Consider the following 15,150-nt stretch of genomic DNA (forward strand, 5'->3'; position numbering starts at 1 on the left):
ACACACTCACTCATTTACTTTTCAGCTGAAGTGATTCTCTGAGTGATCTGGGCTTCTCTTTAAAATGCAACTGACACAAATATAACTCCATGTTCAACCATTACATCTGCTTCCAGAGACATTTTCTCCACAAAACACCTGTGACTCAACAATAGCAATGAAAAAAGGGGAACCAGAAAAATTCCCTCGAGTCTTGATTGAAAAATTAGCTGCTTTTTTTTTTTTTTTTTTTTAATTGTCTTATGTGTAAGCCAAGAGGAGTTTCAGAATAAAGTAATTTTCTGGAGGGGGAATTCCCAAAAAGTTTCAAGCAAAAGAAAAAGTAAAACATTTCTTTATTAAAACGTAGACAAATTTAGTGGTAATTTGCTGCTGGGGAAACTCTTCCCAGGCAAGGTGCCTTCAGAATGACAGCTCCGCTCAGTGAGCCTTACATTACAGGGTCAACCTTTACTATTTGCAATAGCATCAAAGTAACAAAAGAAAATCTTCCAAATTTATAGAACATGTAAATTAACACTGCCAATAAATCATCAATTCACATTTTTCAAATCTACAAAGAAATTACAAAAATGCAACTTGAAATTTGTCTTTAAAAGAGTATAAAATGTCTTCTCAGTCAGGAACCTCAGAGTAAAACGGGAGCAGAATTTTGGTGGTGAAGAACCAAGAATGGAGCTGAGGGGGCAGATAAATTCAATACTCTGAAGGTGCAGCGTGACCATTTCCTTTTCGCTGTGTTGAATTCACCAAGATTGTCATGTTGTGGGTAAAAGACTTTACACTTGACCTCAGGCTACTTCACATCTTTTTATGTCTGTCTGTTCGTGTCCTGGGTTGGAAACAACAGAAAGGGAGCTATGTGCCCACATTGTGACAAGAACCTGGCAATTAAAACAGAGAAAAATGAAAATGTCCAGATATTGCTTTAATGTTTCTGCTTTGGGGCTCGATTCTGAACAGCGATCGTGTGCCAGGGATCAGCCAGTAAGATTCAGCAGGGGGAGGGGAGGGGAGGATCTTCATGGGCTGCATTTCAGGGCATGAGAGTACTTGTGTTTTTGTGACGTGTGTCTGAAGGCGAAAACATGGCGGGTCTCTGTCTCTCCCTATGTCGAGGCAGCCTGTTGACAACCAGCAGCTCCACTGAAGCCCTCCTCTCCACGCCACAGAAACGTGGCTGCTTGTGTTGGAAAACAGTGAGAAGATATCAGCAGCTTCAAATTTCACTTCTGGAAGTCTTGGAGGCAGAGCAGCTGTGGAATAATGATGGTGTTAAACCTTCAACAGAGCAGAGCCAAAGAACAGAAGATTCCCACAGTGGCCAGTTTGAATTGTAGAGACAAAACTGCATGAAATACCAGTAAAGACATCAGCAGGGGTGACAGTTTCCCCATTCACTCATCACACAGCAACCTCACCGCCTCAGACAGGTGCAGCTGAGGATGGAGGCTTAGCTACGCCTGCTAGCTTAATACAGCCAACATCCCTCCCTGTATAATGCACTGTAAACACTATACTGACTGCCCCCTCACGTGATTTCTGACAGTGAAATGTCTGCTGTCTCAAATATTCCCACATTGGAATATAAAAAGCTTCTCTCTGTATTTGATGGGTACACTACACCTGTCCCAGGAGTCCAGACATTGTGGTGTGATGTCACTGCAGACCGAACAGTTCAGTGGCGTATAGAGGATACAGACCGAGGGCTTTCAGACAGTCTGACCGTCTGGATTCTGTGTTCACGTCAACACTGTTCAGATGAGAATAAAATTATGACCTGCCAAGTGGGCGGAGCACACCCAAATATGGACCACAATAAAAAGAGCTGATTTAGGCTACTGGAATAACGCGTGAAGGCTCCCGTCCTGCCGTCCCTGACTGCATGCAGCCTTTTATATTACTGACCTCCACCTTCACTCGGTGGATTTTTCTTTGGCTCCACCCTCCATGGTTTACGACACTGCGATGCTTTCTGCCTCCAGAGTATCGACCTCTGACAATCTGAAACACTTGAACTTTTTCCACCACACTTCAGGGCTTCCTGTGTTTGATGATTTGAGGCCTTTGAATCAAATTAGAAATGTTCGAAGTCTAAACTCACTCAAGCTTTTATCAGTAATGTACAGGAGGACACTATTCATACAGTTATTGATGTAAATGTAAAAAGGTAAAACGAACCACTGGGATCCTACTGGCTGAGTACAGTATGTAATCTGAGATGAGACCTGAGGCATGACCTGAAACTCAGAACAGCTTTGAACATTCAGAGTGGAGGTCAGCCTCTTCATTTTTTTTTCTTTTTTTTTCTTTTTTTGAAACCGGACATGTAACTGCGGTGGTTGAAGAGTCCAGAGAGGAGAACCGGGGTGAAACATCTAGATCAAGTGCACAGAGGAGCTGTTTTTAAAGCATCTAGATGTACATCAGCTGTGTCCCGGAGCAGGTGGATGTAAAGGGGGAATCCAGAGTTCTTCCTCCGGAGAGGACCACACATGAGTTACTGCATTTTGAGGTTAACCGTATGATCCACTGACAACTGCAGAAAGCACGACTGAAACACGTGAAAGAAAAGCCTTTAGGTTTGAAATCATCATGAGGACACTGTTTGGTGTGCATGTCCGAGTGTGTTTGTATGTACTTCTCCAATGATTGAAACTCTGACCCAGCCAGCCCCTGCCCCCTCCCCCAAAGATAAAAAATATAAAAACATTGAAACAAGAGATCTGAAATTTAAAAAAACTAAGTGCCATCCTATTTTATGGTGGAGAAGTTGATATGTCTGCACAACGAGATCCAACTAGTAACAAAGATCAACACTTTTTTCACTGTTTTTCATTTTGATGACGATGAGCATGGTTTAAAGATCAAAAAAGCAAAATAGCTTCCAAATTTTGGTACATATACGGATCTGTAACTTTTTTTTGTCTATCAGTTTTTTCTTTTTTTCACTGCGTCCCATCTGCATCTCTGTAAGAGTCTGCACAGATAGAGAGGGGCGCTTCCGTCCGCCCGGTTTATCCATCTGTCCGTCTGTCCGTCCATCTGTTCATCCCCGTGTCTGGACCTGCTGTGTCGGGTGCTTGCTTCCTGTTCCTGTTTCCTGCTTCCTGTCTGTCGGTGGGCGGGGCCATAGTCGTAAGCGTGAGCAGTACGCAGGGCAGGCAGGGACAGTCATTTGGCTATGTACACATTCATGGTCGGTCCATGGCTTCCAACAAACAGCGGCACTATTTCCGAAGGTCTAGTACACACACCTGGTCAGAGGAGGAAAGAAATCAATCTTAAAACCGATGGAAAACTATCACCATCAAAGCTGGACACCATCTAAACATCCATACAGTCCTGTGTGCACTTACAGATCCGTCTGATGCGCTGGCTCCCACTTTGTCCCCTGCTGCATTCCAGCAAACCTCAAAGATTCCCCCCGTCCCCCTGTAACTGTGGACTAAAGCGCCCGTCTGCAGCACAAGAGACAGAAGCAGCATTATTTTTACTGTATTTTGACCAATGGTGAACAGAAAAGCAAAGAGCCTTTCCCAACAGAGCACAGGAGACTTTAAACTGCAGTAACTGATTAGGTCAGCCACTTGGGGGCAGCGGTTGCCTGTCTGTCCACATGCTGAATGTGACACTTGCATCCAGCAGGTGGGCTGTCACACATGTGAGACATCGTTTAGATAAGAAACACTGACTGGTACAGCTCTCACAACATCTTCTTTTGTCACCAGGTGGTTACAAAACATTTGATGTGTGTACCTGTGGTAACATGCAGGTAGAGGGCTATGCACATACTCATAGTACTGGAGTTACATTCACTAACTACTGTTGTCGTCGCTCACATTTAATAATTAACCTGCATCATGGGGCAGGTTACTACCAAAGCACATGTAGGCCTAGACCACACTTTCAGTCCTGTTTCAAGCCAATAAACTCATCTGTTTTTTCATGTTGCCTTGCTTACTTGCTTATTATATCATGGTATTGTAATACCATGGTATAATACCGCCACTGTAAAAACAACAAAATAGTACAGTGATATAAACGTCTTACCACCCATTCCTACCTCAACTGAGCATTATGTGATTTATATTCATGAAGTAGAAATGTATGTATCACAGCTTGCAGTTATACACACACACACACACACACACACACACACACACCTCATTACATTTGCCTGAACAGTGTGCTGTCACGTGCAGGTCACATACACACTGTCCCCCCCACTCCTCCTCCTACCTGTGTATTCCAGATGTGCACGCATTTGTCAAAGGAGCCACTGGCCAGATGCCGACCATCGGGGCTGAAAGCCACACTGTAGACCGGCTCCTGATGTTTGGTCAGCGTATGGATACAGATGCCTCTCTCCACGTCCCAAAGACGAACCGTGGAGTCAAACGATGCACTGTGGGAGTGGGAGACGGGGACAAACAGGGTTATACAGGCGATAATGTGGAATCTGGAAACTCTGACACTTGTAAAACAGGAGAGGTGTTTTAAAAATAGTTTTAAAAAAAGTTTGGGTTACTGGGACAAAGTAAAACATTTTGCTTCTCTGCTGCACACAATTCAAAACTTGAAGGCAGAAACTGTCAGCTGTGCGGCATAATTAAAACCTTAACGCATTCCACTTTAATTAGCATTTGAGCTTGTGCTCCACAGAGTATTTTTACTCATGGGACACCAGAATGTTTGAATTCTCAACATGTAAGGACAAACTTTTTTCTCTCTCTTTTAGACAAAAGAGGCTAGGAGCATTTGAAGGGACAGCTCAATCACATTTTCCTAGCGTGCAAACTAGCCAGTAGGCTAACTGAGTAAAGCAAATGAAATGTTAACAGTCAACTTCAAACTGCTACAAGCCTGCCACAGGCACACGCGTGTACACGCACACACGTGTGCACACACACACAGACACACACACACACACACACACACACCTGGCTAGCATGAGGTTAGCGCTGGGATTGTTGGTTCCAGGGCCGGTGGGACTCCATTTGATGGTGTAGATTTCTTTACTGTGGGCCTGCAGGTCATGGACACATGAGTCCTGCTTCATACTCCAGATCTGAAACAGCAGAAATCAACAACGTTATCCTGCGTTCTAAATAGCTGCAGGTGTGTTAATGTGCAGCCTGCAGGACACACAGAAAACAATCTGACCTCTGTCTGTCATCATCACTGCTTGACCAACTGTCTCCTACCTCCTTACTAAGGCGATTCAAGCAACACAGGAGTTAACAAAAGGGCTGCCCGAAAGAAAAATGTCTGGCTTTATACAGAAACAAAACCATTTGGGATTGGGTTCATTAAAGCACATGACAGACAGGGAAAGGGAGTGAAGTAAACATTTACTGTAATTTAGATCAACCTCATAGCTCATTGTGAAATTTCCATCTCTCTACACTCCATGTTTGAAATGTTTTAAGGCCTCAGTTCAGAGAAAACTACAAATTACAAGTTCAGGGGCCAGTGAGACAGACAGAATCCCCAGTCATCATAAACACATCAGCACTTTCTTTATGGCTCAGCTCAAGGGGACCCGTGATAGTGACATTAATGACACCAGATGTCCAACATTTCACAGGGCTTGGCTCTCGGCTCACCTTCAACGTCATGTCGTCTGAGCAGGAGGCTAGCAGGTTCCCTGTGGGGTCCCACTTGATTGCATTTACTTCATTCTGGGGACAGAGAAAAGAGGGATGAAGGCAAGCGCACAAACACAAAGACTCTGTTGTGTGTGTATGATGACGGCTTATTGATCAAAATCAATCCAAAACCATCCAAACCAGTTTAGACAAAATACTAGTGAAACAATTCTTCGACCTGCTGTGGACAGAAGTTCCACATCAGTGAAGACTAAACAGATGTGACTGCTTACTGTGTGTCCCTGGAATGTTTTGATGGGTCTATCCTGTCCCAGTTTACAGACGTGGATACACATGTCTGTACTACAGGAGGCGAACGTGTTGTTGCTCTGCCAATCCACGTCTAGTGCTGGAGCTGCGGGAGACAGACAGATGGATGTCAGCAACATCAAGAATACTGGGATTATTTTTAAGTACAGTCGGGTGAACAGCACATGGAAAACCCACAAGTTTGACGTCACAATGAGGAGAGGTTTGTACCTGAGTGGAAGGGAAACTGTTGTTTGGCTTCTCCTGTATGGGCATCCCATATGATTGTTGTCTGGCAGGACACATGTACATGTACAGTTAGAGCTTACAATATACATTAGTTAACTAATTTATTTATTGATCATGCAACAAAATGAGCTGATTTACTGAATAGATCCTGTTTACCTTGTCTACTCCTGCACTGAGGATAAAATTGCCTTTTTTATTCCACTTCAGGGCAAAGATGGGACCTTTGTGCTGGCCAAGCGTACTGGCCAGGTTTCCTGTGGAGGAAGACACACAGAGAGGGACCAAAATCAGCATCAAATCTGGAATAACAACACTGAAAAAATGTTACAGGTCTAAATATAACACGCAGCAGAAAATACAGTGAAAGCCAAACTGATTCAATGGCAGTATGACCAGTGGCCTCTAGGTGGCACTGTTGTTCAAGGATTAACTGAGCCATGTGGTACAAAGGCTGCAGTACATGATGAGCAAAACAAAACAAACCCCCAACATCAAGATTTACCACAGCACGATCATTATCTAATATACAAATACCGCATCCAAATACAAATTCATACCGTTAAGAACTGTGATTAAAATGTAGAATATTTCCCTACATCTATAATACTGAGAGCAAACACTACATGCTCATGTTTAATGAACTCATCTCACCATCCTTGGTCCATATTCTGGCAAAGCCGTCATAGGAGCCCGTTGCTAACAGCGTGCCCTCGCTCTGTCCGAGAGAAAGAGAGAAGTGTAAGAATGTGTGTGTGTGTGTGTGTGTGTGTGTGTGTGTGTGTGTGTGCGAGCGAACGCGCCTGTCAGACAGGTGATGAGCTTGGATACCTTTCGAGACTCATGTTGTCCTTCGCAGTTGCGTGCCTGCCTTACAGAGTCCAGGCTGAATGAACATTTGCTGTGATTCAGCCGCTATTAGAAGCGAGGCCTGTGTTTTCCATCAGCGTGGACGCTTTCCAGGAATTTTTTGCCTCTGCCCTTGGCTCAGGTTTACAATCCATTGGCTGAACTGAAGGAAAATTCCACCGTCTGATCCTCTTCCACTGTTAGACATCACCATCAGCTATGTTCAGAGTGCTCTGGGAGTTCCTCTGTGATGAGGTGTTTGTTGCGAGTTGCCTTTCTGTGGGTTTTTTTCTGCCTATCTAACTGAAAGGTGGGCCACCTTTGTTCAAAATTCTAACAAAAACGCAAAAGCTTTATTTTAAATGCCAAAACTGTTGTGCCTTTCATCAGCCACCGCTTTGATGCACCAAGCACGTGGAGGCAGTGGTGGAATGACACGATTTAGAGTTTCTGCAAGGTCGAGCTGATCCATGAACTGCTATTATTCATGAGGAAAACAAATGTGTGTTTGTGATGAAAGCTATTTTAGCTTAAGTTAAAGAAGTAGATAGAAGCGGCTTAGTTACTTTTTGAACTTCTGGACTTGACAGATCAATTTTAGAGAGCAGAAGCGCAGACCATGGAGAGGTAAGTTTTGAGTTGGACACTCACCAAACACTTCAGCAGCATCTTCTTACTCAGTTTCACCCAGTGTTGTCTTTCAGAGGACAGTTAGCTCACCTCAGAGCCATCGCTCTTAACCACAGGGCTTTCACTTAGGGACCGTCAATACATTACTGTGTGAATGATGCAACACCAATTTCATTTTCAACTTGCCCATGTCAGTGAAAATCATTGGCCTCATAGAAAATAGTTTTTTTTCCAATACTTCACATGTAACCGAGTGATTACAAATCAATAATGATTTATGCTGCCACACTGGACACATAGGACATGTCTTTTAACTGGATTTCAGTGCTTCTTCTATTCTCTAACAATATTTTCAGCTTTTTTTTTTCTGAAAGCTTCCATGTCACGCGACCCACCTGTTGGTATCTGCTCACTGGTCACACTGGAAATCTCTTCCTTCATTGTTCTTGTCTTCATGTCTTCCATCAGGCTCTGCTCTTTTGTCCTTTTCTGTCAATTTGTTTGTCTTATTTTGTTCCATCCAGGTATCCAACTTAAATCCCTATGGACGCTCTCAGCACATAAAAATGTTTCTTTTAAGTGTGCGGCACTCCTAACACTGGCGTCCAGCCTTTGCCACATTTGTCTCTTGAAATGTGGGGAGGACACCGGCTCTACGCTCTACTTTGACATTCAGAAACATTTCTGCCCTCCCCACAACTTTGACCTCTTATGTGTGTGAATGTGATGTGTGTGCGTGTGTTAGCGTGCTTACATTCCAGTCTAACGAGGTGACATCTTTGTTGCTGGGGACGTCCTGTCCTCCCTCTCGTATGCAGTGCCTCAGGACCAGCTGTGTGGAGCTGCTCGTACTGTTCTCACTCAGGTTCCAGATGCGAGCCGTCGAATCGCCAGACCTGACACAGACACACACGTTTCTGATTGTCATACTGGATTTTCTAGCTATAAAGTATGAGAGCACAGAAACCACATACGGAAACCATGTTTCCATAAGAAAGAAGTTCCTTTTTAAAGTTATTTGTATGCATTTTATATATGGACATGGGCACAACACACTTTTGCAAGTTACCATGACGACATGTTAAGTTGTAGCATTGAGGTATTCTTCTTTTGATTTTAACTGTTGTTTTGTGACTTTGCCATTTTTCAGCCCCATCACACTGTTCACCTTTATGATGTAGCATCTGATCAGATATCAACGTGACGCTATGTCAAACGTGTGCAACAGCAGATGCAAAATAATATGAAAGTCATTCGTTTAGTCATTAGTTTTAATTAGCTTCATTAATTTAGACAACTGAAAATGCATGAAAAAAATATGATCATATCACAATAAGATGTCATTTAAAGTCAGTAAAAGATAACACACAATAGACTGATTAACTAGTTGATAAAAAATGACCAGTAATTATAAGTCACTCATCAAGCACAATTACCAAACACTTGCTGGTTCCACCTTCTCAAATGTGAGAATACGATCTCTGGATTGTGGGCTGTACTGACAAAATAGAAACAAAGGGGCGCCACTGTGGCTTACATCCTAAATTTGAGTCCTTTGTTGCATCTTTCTCTACCAGCGCTCTCTCATAAACACATAAAATGCCCAAAAACAAGGTGCGCGAGCATGGAGCTGGTACAAAGTAGTGTTCACTTGTTGATTTGTGCAGTGAGAGACCAGTGTCAGAGGAGAATTGCAGGAAAGGGAAGGTGACTTACCCCGACGCCAGCAGGTCGCTGACTGGGTTCCAGGCACAGATGAAGACCTCTGACTCGTGGCCCCTCAAGACCATGGCCTTGTTCTGAGGGATCTCCACATCTCCATCCACCTCCATCAGGTCTGCGTGGTTGTCTAAGCACAGAGTTTGACGGATGACACACAGCGAGATGACAGGATGTTGAGTTAACAAATCAGGAGGGTCCAGGTTTTTACCACTGCAGTGTAGCGTTCTCTATTATATGCATGTAAGAGAATATTTCATAAAAATCTTCACTCAAGTTTCACTTAAGGATTCAACTTTTTTTTTTATTTATTTATTTATTTATTTTGCCAAACTGCAATTCCAAGGTCAAAATTGAACTTTTATCCTTAATGCAGACATTGCTCAAATGGTGAGAAGTAGCGTTGTCGTTGCAGGCAGCGAACCATCGCTGCACGTCCTTTTCTATTTGAGAACATATTACTCACTGGCTAAGGCATGGGCTCCGTTCTCCTCCCCGTTGGCAGTATTTTCTCCGTTCTTGGCGTTGCCTGCGATGCTGCCCCCGGTGGCTGATGCCGGTGCTGATGCGGCGGCCTGCTGCTGGGCCATTTTGTCGCGGTAGGCCTGCTGCCTCGTCTGAACGACGTCAGGCATGACCGCATCGATCAGTGACAGAGACTCTATGGGCCGCCCATCAAATAATGTGCCGTCCTATAGGATGGCAGAAATGACCAGTTAGAGAGGAAACGCAGCAGAGGAGAGGAGAGCTTCTATTATGTTGTTTGTGTCCCACCTCATTGATGCTGACTTCAGCCTCGACGTACTGCAGGCCCTTCTGGATGATGCTGATGAGGGCAGCAGGGGGAACCAGAGCACCATTGATGTTGGACTGGCTGATGTGACTCTCTATACCAAATGTAAACGCTGAGTGGGAGAACCCTGCAGATGAGGAGAGAGGGGGACAGAGGAAAGGAGAGGATATTTTGAGCATAACAACATACTGTATATCACAGGAAATAATACTTCCCTTATATTTTTAACACGAGTTGATTTATCAAAGAAATATATTTTGTGCTTTCTCCAGTAAAGCCATAAAGTCATCTTTGTCTTTACACACCACTGTTACTGTTCTCTTCTTTTTGCATTCCTGAGGATGTCTCATCCTCATCAACGTGTTTGTTTTTGGAGGTTATAACAGAGATTGTTTGTATTGGGACCTCTGGCTACGACTGCCACCCAGCATACTAACTGAACTGAATGAACACCTGACTTCCCAGTGTTACTGTAACATCTTCTAGTGCACTGGTTACAATGCAGTAAAAGGCTCTAATACTCATGGTGCACTTGATGTGATGTGGCAAATAAAACGTATTCAATCAACAAACAGCATTAGAAAATCCATATAATGTGTACATCTCCACTGGTGTGAGTGTGTATCAGTTATACTGTCCAAGCTTTCCTGATGAGTTTTATTATTGAACGAAACATGAGCTTATGGGAATTTCTTTATTCAACCCAACCCAGCTTTATACACAACGCTCATTTTCAGCTCACCTGGTGAGTACAGGGTCTACGTGCTTATGAAAAGGTTTATGTCACTATCGGCACGACTGCACCAGCAGAGGACAGAAGCCTCCATCTATGAAAAACGCCTGACATGATAACATGGCTGGGCCATGACCCAGGCCTGTAATCAACAGCAAATAAATCAGTTCGTGCAAACACACACCTCCCAGGCTGCTGAGTGCAGACAGCTTTTGTTTGTGTGCCACGTTAGTGTTTGAATGAAAGACGGAACAACAATGCAACCGTGACAGGAATTTTCATGCACACGAGCCATCTGCGCCTTACCAAGTATATTATGTAATAAATATATGAGGAGGGAAGGTAAGTTACAGGCAGTACAACTTCCACTGATACACACACATATAACAGAGCCAGCTGAACTGAGCCGTCTACCAGCTCCTCTGCAGCGATATGTGGGGTTTTGGTTCACATAGCTAATCACAGGTAAATAAAGGTCATTGTCACACCTACAGAGTTCCTCACACAAAGGGCTGGAAGGCTGGATATGGTGATGGTCAGTGAGGCATATTTGCAGACTTAGTTTAACTAGAAAGTTCTTCTGTCTGAAAAGCACCACTTTCATCCTGACAAACTTACTCTTAATGGGCAGGTCAGTACTTTACACGGCAGTGACTCTTCAGAAGGCCTTTAGCACTATTCTCAGGGTGAAGGTGCTATTTAAAAGCCGTCTACATATTTACCATGTATGATTGATGAAGTGGTGGATAACCCTCGCTCGCACTGTTCCACTGTATGGTTCATTCTGGCTGAGTGAGAAGAATTGTACACACACTGCAGACAGACTGTTTATCTGCCTGCTCCATACTGTATGTGCCTGTCATCTTCAGTGCACTGTGCCTTTCATCCAACAAGCTCACCCCCACACAGTGTTGTGTACACACAGCGGCCAAGTTTACCTAACAAACTAGCATGCAGCTTTCAGGTGCAGCAGAGAACATTTCTTTTTACTTTTCTAGACACTTTGAATCAATGGCATTGATTAAAAAGAAATGAACTAAGAAAATATTCACCATTTCTTTGGTGACCCTTTTGGAAAATGTATAAAGTTTTCTATCGATCAAACTTGCATTGCAGGGACTTGCATTTCATTATTTTGGAATAATGAAAAACAGAATGACATTGGATGTAAACCTCTTACTGGTAGGAAAGCAAACCACTATAAGAGATTCTAATGAAATCTAATAATAATAATGCAGAAATTATGAATATAAGGGGTTGAGATGATACCTGACTCTTGTAGGTATCTGTAGACCAGGAAGTTGACCTCATCACTGCTAATGCTCATCTTTACTCCAGTTACACCATGAGGTCAGCACGCACACACCTAGCCTAGAAAACAGAGAGAGCGAGAGAGAGAGAGAGAGAGAGAGAGAGAGAGAGAGAACCATTAGTGAAGGGAAATACTCAACACAACCACTCAATAATACACATAATACATACACTCAACATATGTGACAGCAGTGTAATAATGACAGTGTGAATATCACTGCATATGTGTGAACATCATGAGTGTTTGCAATTTTCATAATCTTGAAATGAAGACTTCAGCACTTCCAGCATTTCAGCCAAAACACGACTTCATTTCTGACTAAATTATAATACTAAGAGGACATATTTCAGGCAGCTTGCCACAGTCTTCATACACAAGAAAGGCAGAGAGACCTGTTAGTCAAAGAGTTGGATCATAGTTCACGCACGCAGAGGGCTCTAACGAAACGTCTGAACCTGTTTCAACTTCTGCTGGAATGTCATCCGACGAGGAACTGTACTGGCCAATCAAATACAAACAAGACACACATTCCTGGCAGATTACTTTGTAATGTGAATGCTTTATTTCTACTGCCGCCTCATGATCGTCACAACAGAAGATATAATGAGTACTGCCCGGACAACTTTCCAGACTGCCTCAGAGTATTATTAAACCCTGTATCTGTGTTCTAAATGAGACCCCTGGACTGTAACACCTGCTGTGTTGTGACAGTTTGTGCATCCAGGCACAAGTCAGGGGATCATGACTCCACATTACTTTTGTCTGTGGTTTCATGAACTAAGAAGGTTGGGAACCACAGCTTCAGAGAGCCAATTCCAAATATGGCCAGCTCAAAGCCCATTTCCCCTGAGAATAATCAGCCATGTAATGCCTGGAGCTCCGTGTCTGCAGCCCCCTCTCCCAGGAGAAGGAGACTTTCTGTGCATTTAATGGCATTTAAGTGGATGAAACACTCTCCTGGGTACTGTAAGCACAGGGTTACATTTCATTTCCCAGGATGTTAGATTTTCATCATCCGGCACAGCATTTAGCGTGAGCTGTGACCTTAACGTTGCAGGTTGTCAAACTGGGGGGACCAGGAAGCTGTCGTGACTAGTCGGGATCACACTGTGCTAACATTACCAAACATTTCTTTCTGTTATGACAACATGATCAACAAACTATAGATTACACATAGTGATGCTATCATCTTCCACATGTAATTAGAAGAGAAGATGAGATGAATCTTTAATGATAACCTGAGAGGAAACGGGTCACTGCAACACATAACAGGACGCAACAACACAATACACGTGGCATTGTGTAAAGTAAGACTAGGCCAGTGTCTCCACTCATGTGACCGCTGACTTTTACTAATCCAGTGTAGTCAAGCCACTACAACAGCAGCAGCAGAGTGCACACTAGAGACGGAGGCAGCAGACTCAGAGCCAGTTCCATCACCTTCACATGAGAATCAGGCTGCCATGGCTGAGCTGTTTGTGAATCTGTCCATGCCCAGGAGACTGGTAACAACTCTGTGGCCAAGACAGCAGAAGAGGAGGTGATGCTGTTGTCTGGCTTGTTGGCTCAGCGAGACATATCTGTGCCTGGACCCTCTACCTCATGTGAGAAACAGAGGTGCTTTCCATAGAGACTGTCAGCAAGCAGACTTCTTCAAAAGTAGCTTAGTGCTGACTGGCAACATTTTGTGATGTTCACAGTCCTTACAGCCCATGAAACACTGGCATTGCTGACATACTGTACTCTAAATTAGGCCCATTATTAAATCATAAGCAGCTGTCGAGCTGCTTTCACTACCAATTTACAGCAGCTCCACACTGCAAACATTTCAGCTGCCTACTAACTTCAAAACATGCTACACCTCGGCACTGTGCCACTGCTGAAAGTACTGCAGGTACTTTTTGATTTTTTTGTTCAGTGCCAGTTACTCATAGAAAGACTTGATTGGCTAATGTTTTCCAGATCTAGTTAAACCTCACACACAAACACCTGCAAACTCTTGTGCAATGCAATGAAAGCTGGTTGTTGGAACTGTGTCGGGGGGATTGCTGATTCAGCTCCGGTCATTTTTGAGGATGTATTTAGTTGTGTTGTATTAGACAGCATTATTATTTTTATTAGTTATCTTACAGTTTTAATCATTTATCTAATAGAGGTGGGCAAAATATCAGTATCAATCATCTCTATGTAATGCAACCCGATACAAGTATTACAAACTATGGCCTTAAAAATGACCATCAAGCATCAAAATACACTGGAATAGGCCTGTGTTATATTGTGCAGCACCATAGTGTAACCTCCACTTCAACTCTTAATACACTCACACATTGCCTTAGTGCAACTCCTGGAATAAAGTCAATGGTCAATACCCTCACATTTGACCAAATTCATGACAAGTTACTCCAGAAATACAATGCCTCCTGCAGACTTTTGTTCTCACAGGAGTGGAAAATGGCTCTGAAGCAGCATCTACATCAAAGAGCAGAAACTCTCCACTGAAAGTGATTATTACATCACATTATTAAAGCTAGTTGGCAACTGTTTGAAGTACACCCACCACCAGCACCACTAACGCTCATCTAAACTTGACACCAGGACTGTGTCTGTGAAAAACCAGCCAATTGCATTTCTTGCATATTCTATTTCCTTAATGTTAAACCTGCCGCACAATTCTTTCACACGATAAAATACTGTAACAAGAAACTGTTGCCAAGCTATCTATCTATCAATCTATATACCTATCATGGATGCCATTTAACCAGCTCAAAGGTTGAGGGGATCAATACACAGCAGTAGTCTAATGTGTCTGCAGTTTATTACAGCCATAAATCACCCAATGCAATGTACAATTATGTACTGCAACTTAAAGCAACCACATCCACACTACAATGACATGTGGCTTTTGGGACCATTGCTTTACACCAAGTCTACACAGCCCACAGCAAAGGCAGCGTGTTAGCAGAGCAGC

At 43.3% G+C, this 15,150-nt stretch overlaps 1 protein-coding gene across 1 annotated transcript in view; it reads right to left on the bottom strand.

Annotated features, from left to right (window-relative positions):
* Positions 1 to 318: 318 nt before the first annotated feature.
* tbl1xr1a (tbl1x receptor 1a) overlaps positions 319 to 15,150 on the bottom strand; it is a 38,122-nt gene continuing 23,290 nt past the window's right edge. The window contains exons 3-16 of the mRNA XM_041935217.1: positions 12,140 to 12,241; positions 10,119 to 10,264; positions 9,811 to 10,036; positions 9,342 to 9,474; positions 8,380 to 8,521; positions 6,801 to 6,864; positions 6,306 to 6,403; positions 6,132 to 6,192; positions 5,885 to 6,006; positions 5,610 to 5,684; positions 4,944 to 5,071; positions 4,243 to 4,408; positions 3,360 to 3,461; positions 319 to 3,257 (exon numbers count right to left, since the gene is read on the bottom strand). Of these exons, the coding sequence (XP_041791151.1) occupies positions 3,231 to 3,257; positions 3,360 to 3,461; positions 4,243 to 4,408; positions 4,944 to 5,071; positions 5,610 to 5,684; positions 5,885 to 6,006; positions 6,132 to 6,192; positions 6,306 to 6,403; positions 6,801 to 6,864; positions 8,380 to 8,521; positions 9,342 to 9,474; positions 9,811 to 10,036; positions 10,119 to 10,264; positions 12,140 to 12,197 (1,548 nt within the window). The 5' untranslated portion in view covers positions 12,198 to 12,241 and the 3' untranslated portion in view covers positions 319 to 3,230. The remainder of the gene's footprint in view (positions 3,258 to 3,359; positions 3,462 to 4,242; positions 4,409 to 4,943; positions 5,072 to 5,609; positions 5,685 to 5,884; positions 6,007 to 6,131; positions 6,193 to 6,305; positions 6,404 to 6,800; positions 6,865 to 8,379; positions 8,522 to 9,341; positions 9,475 to 9,810; positions 10,037 to 10,118; positions 10,265 to 12,139; positions 12,242 to 15,150) is intronic.

Source organism: Chelmon rostratus, chromosome 4 (assembly GCF_017976325.1).
Source record: "Chelmon rostratus isolate fCheRos1 chromosome 4, fCheRos1.pri, whole genome shotgun sequence".
NCBI classification, from domain to species: Eukaryota; Metazoa; Chordata; class Actinopteri; order Chaetodontiformes; family Chaetodontidae; genus Chelmon; species Chelmon rostratus.